Raw genomic sequence first — 1,783 nt, 5'->3', positions numbered from 1 at the left:
TGATCTCAAGCCCCCGTGTCCCTGCAGGTGGTCTCCTTGGTGCAGCTCCTGTCAGACCCCTACTACCGGACGCTGGAGGGCTTCCGCCTGCTGGTGGAGAAGGAGTGGCTGTCCTTCGGGCACCGCTTCAGCCACCGCGGGGCCCAGACGCTGGCTGGCCAGAGCAGTGGCTTTGCTCCCATATTCCTGCAGTTCTTAGACTGCGTGCACCAGGTGAGCTCTGCGCGGGGCTCCTGGCTCTGCCCAAGCACCAGCACCGCAGCGGTGCCGGGGTCTCATCCGCGCTGCTCCTTGCAGATCCACCTCCAGTTCCCCATGGAGTTCGAGTTCAGCCTGTACTACCTGAAGTTCCTCAGCTACCACTACATCTCCAATCGGTTCCGGACCTTCCTGCTGGACTCCGACTACGAGCGCATCGAGCTGGGTGAGGGCAGCGTGCGGGGCGTACTGGGGTACCACCCTGGTGTCCTGCTCCACGTAATGCCCCCCCTGCTTTCCCCCCACCCCCACCCCCAGGCCTTCTGTACGAGGAGAAGGGCGAGCGCAAGTGCCAGCAGGTCTACAAGTCCATCTGGGATTACATCGACCGGCTGAACAAGAAAGCTCCCGTCTTCTTCAACTACATGTATGCCCCCGAGGATGGGGAGGTGAGAGCCGTGCCCAGCCTGGCCAGGGGCTCAGGGCACATCAGGGCACTGCCGGGAGCCTCGGGCAGGGGGGGACCCTGCGCTGGAGCTGTGGGGTCTGGCTAGAGGCCCCTCATCAACATAATTCAGAACTGTACATCCATGGATAGAGAGCTCAGCACATGGCCCCAGCAGGGAGCTGCGCTGTGAGGCTGGGGCTGAGCTGCTCAGAGCCTTTGGGCCTGTTCTGGCAGCAGCTCTGGCTGCTCCAGTCCAGCGTTGCCCTGTGCTGACAGCCCACAGCCTCAAGTCCCCTCGGTCCAGAAAGCATCACCCATGGGGGAAGCTCTGTGTGAAGGGATTGAACTGCAACACTGGGCAGAGAACACCAGCACGGGGAGAGAAAACCATCGCTGGGCCCCTGACGTGACGCTGGCTGTCCCCTAGGTGCTGCGGCCGTACAGCAACATTTCCAACCTGAAGGTGTGGGACTACTACACCGAGGAGACGCTCTCCGAGGGCCCCTCCTACGACTGGGAGCTGGTGCAGGGGCAGCCCGAGCACGTGGAGGAGGCGGACCGGCAGGACACCAGCGCGCCGCAGACCAAGCGCAAAATCATCTGGCCCTGCTACGACAACCGCAGCCGCATGGAGCCCGACGCCATCTCCAAGCTGCTGGAGGTGAGCTGGGACCTGATGGGCCAAGGGGAGAGAACTGGTGGGGGGCAGCCAGCCCACGGCAATGGTGGTGACTTGAGAGGCGTTGAGGTCCCTTCCAACCCAACTCATGTTGGGATTCTATGGCTCTGTGATCTATAAGGACCCTTCCAACCCAACATTCTGTGGCTCTGTAACCTACAAGGACCCTTCCAATCCAACATTCTATGGCTCTGCTCCATAAGGTCCCTTCCAACCCCACATTCTATGGCTCTGTGCTCTATAAGGTCCCTTCCAACCGAAGTCGTGCCTTGGTTCTATGTTCTTTAAGGACCCTTCCAACCCAACCCAAATCATGCCATGGTTCTGTGTTTTTTAAGGACCCTTCCAACCCAACCCAAGCCATGCTGTGGTTCTGTGTTCTTTAAGGACCCTTCCAACCCAACCCAAGCCATGCCATGGTTCTATGTTCTTTAAGGACCCTTCCAACCCAACCCAAG

At 60.2% G+C, this 1,783-nt stretch overlaps 1 protein-coding gene across 1 annotated transcript in view; it reads left to right on the top strand.

Annotated features, from left to right (window-relative positions):
- The window catches only part of SBF1 (SET binding factor 1), a 45,721-nt gene that overhangs the window by 34,501 nt on the left and 9,437 nt on the right, over positions 1-1,783 (top strand). The window contains exons 35-38 of the mRNA XM_021384430.1: positions 28-213; positions 298-424; positions 517-647; positions 1,074-1,307. Coding sequence (XP_021240105.1) covers positions 28-213; positions 298-424; positions 517-647; positions 1,074-1,307 — 678 coding nt within the window. The remainder of the gene's footprint in view (positions 1-27; positions 214-297; positions 425-516; positions 648-1,073; positions 1,308-1,783) is intronic.

The sequence above is a fragment of the Numida meleagris genome, chromosome 1, assembly GCF_002078875.1.
Source record: "Numida meleagris isolate 19003 breed g44 Domestic line chromosome 1, NumMel1.0, whole genome shotgun sequence".
In the NCBI taxonomy this organism is placed as follows: Eukaryota; Metazoa; Chordata; class Aves; order Galliformes; family Numididae; genus Numida; species Numida meleagris.
Note: the sequence above shows the minus strand (reverse complement) of the source record. Positions and strands in the feature narration are given on the sequence as shown.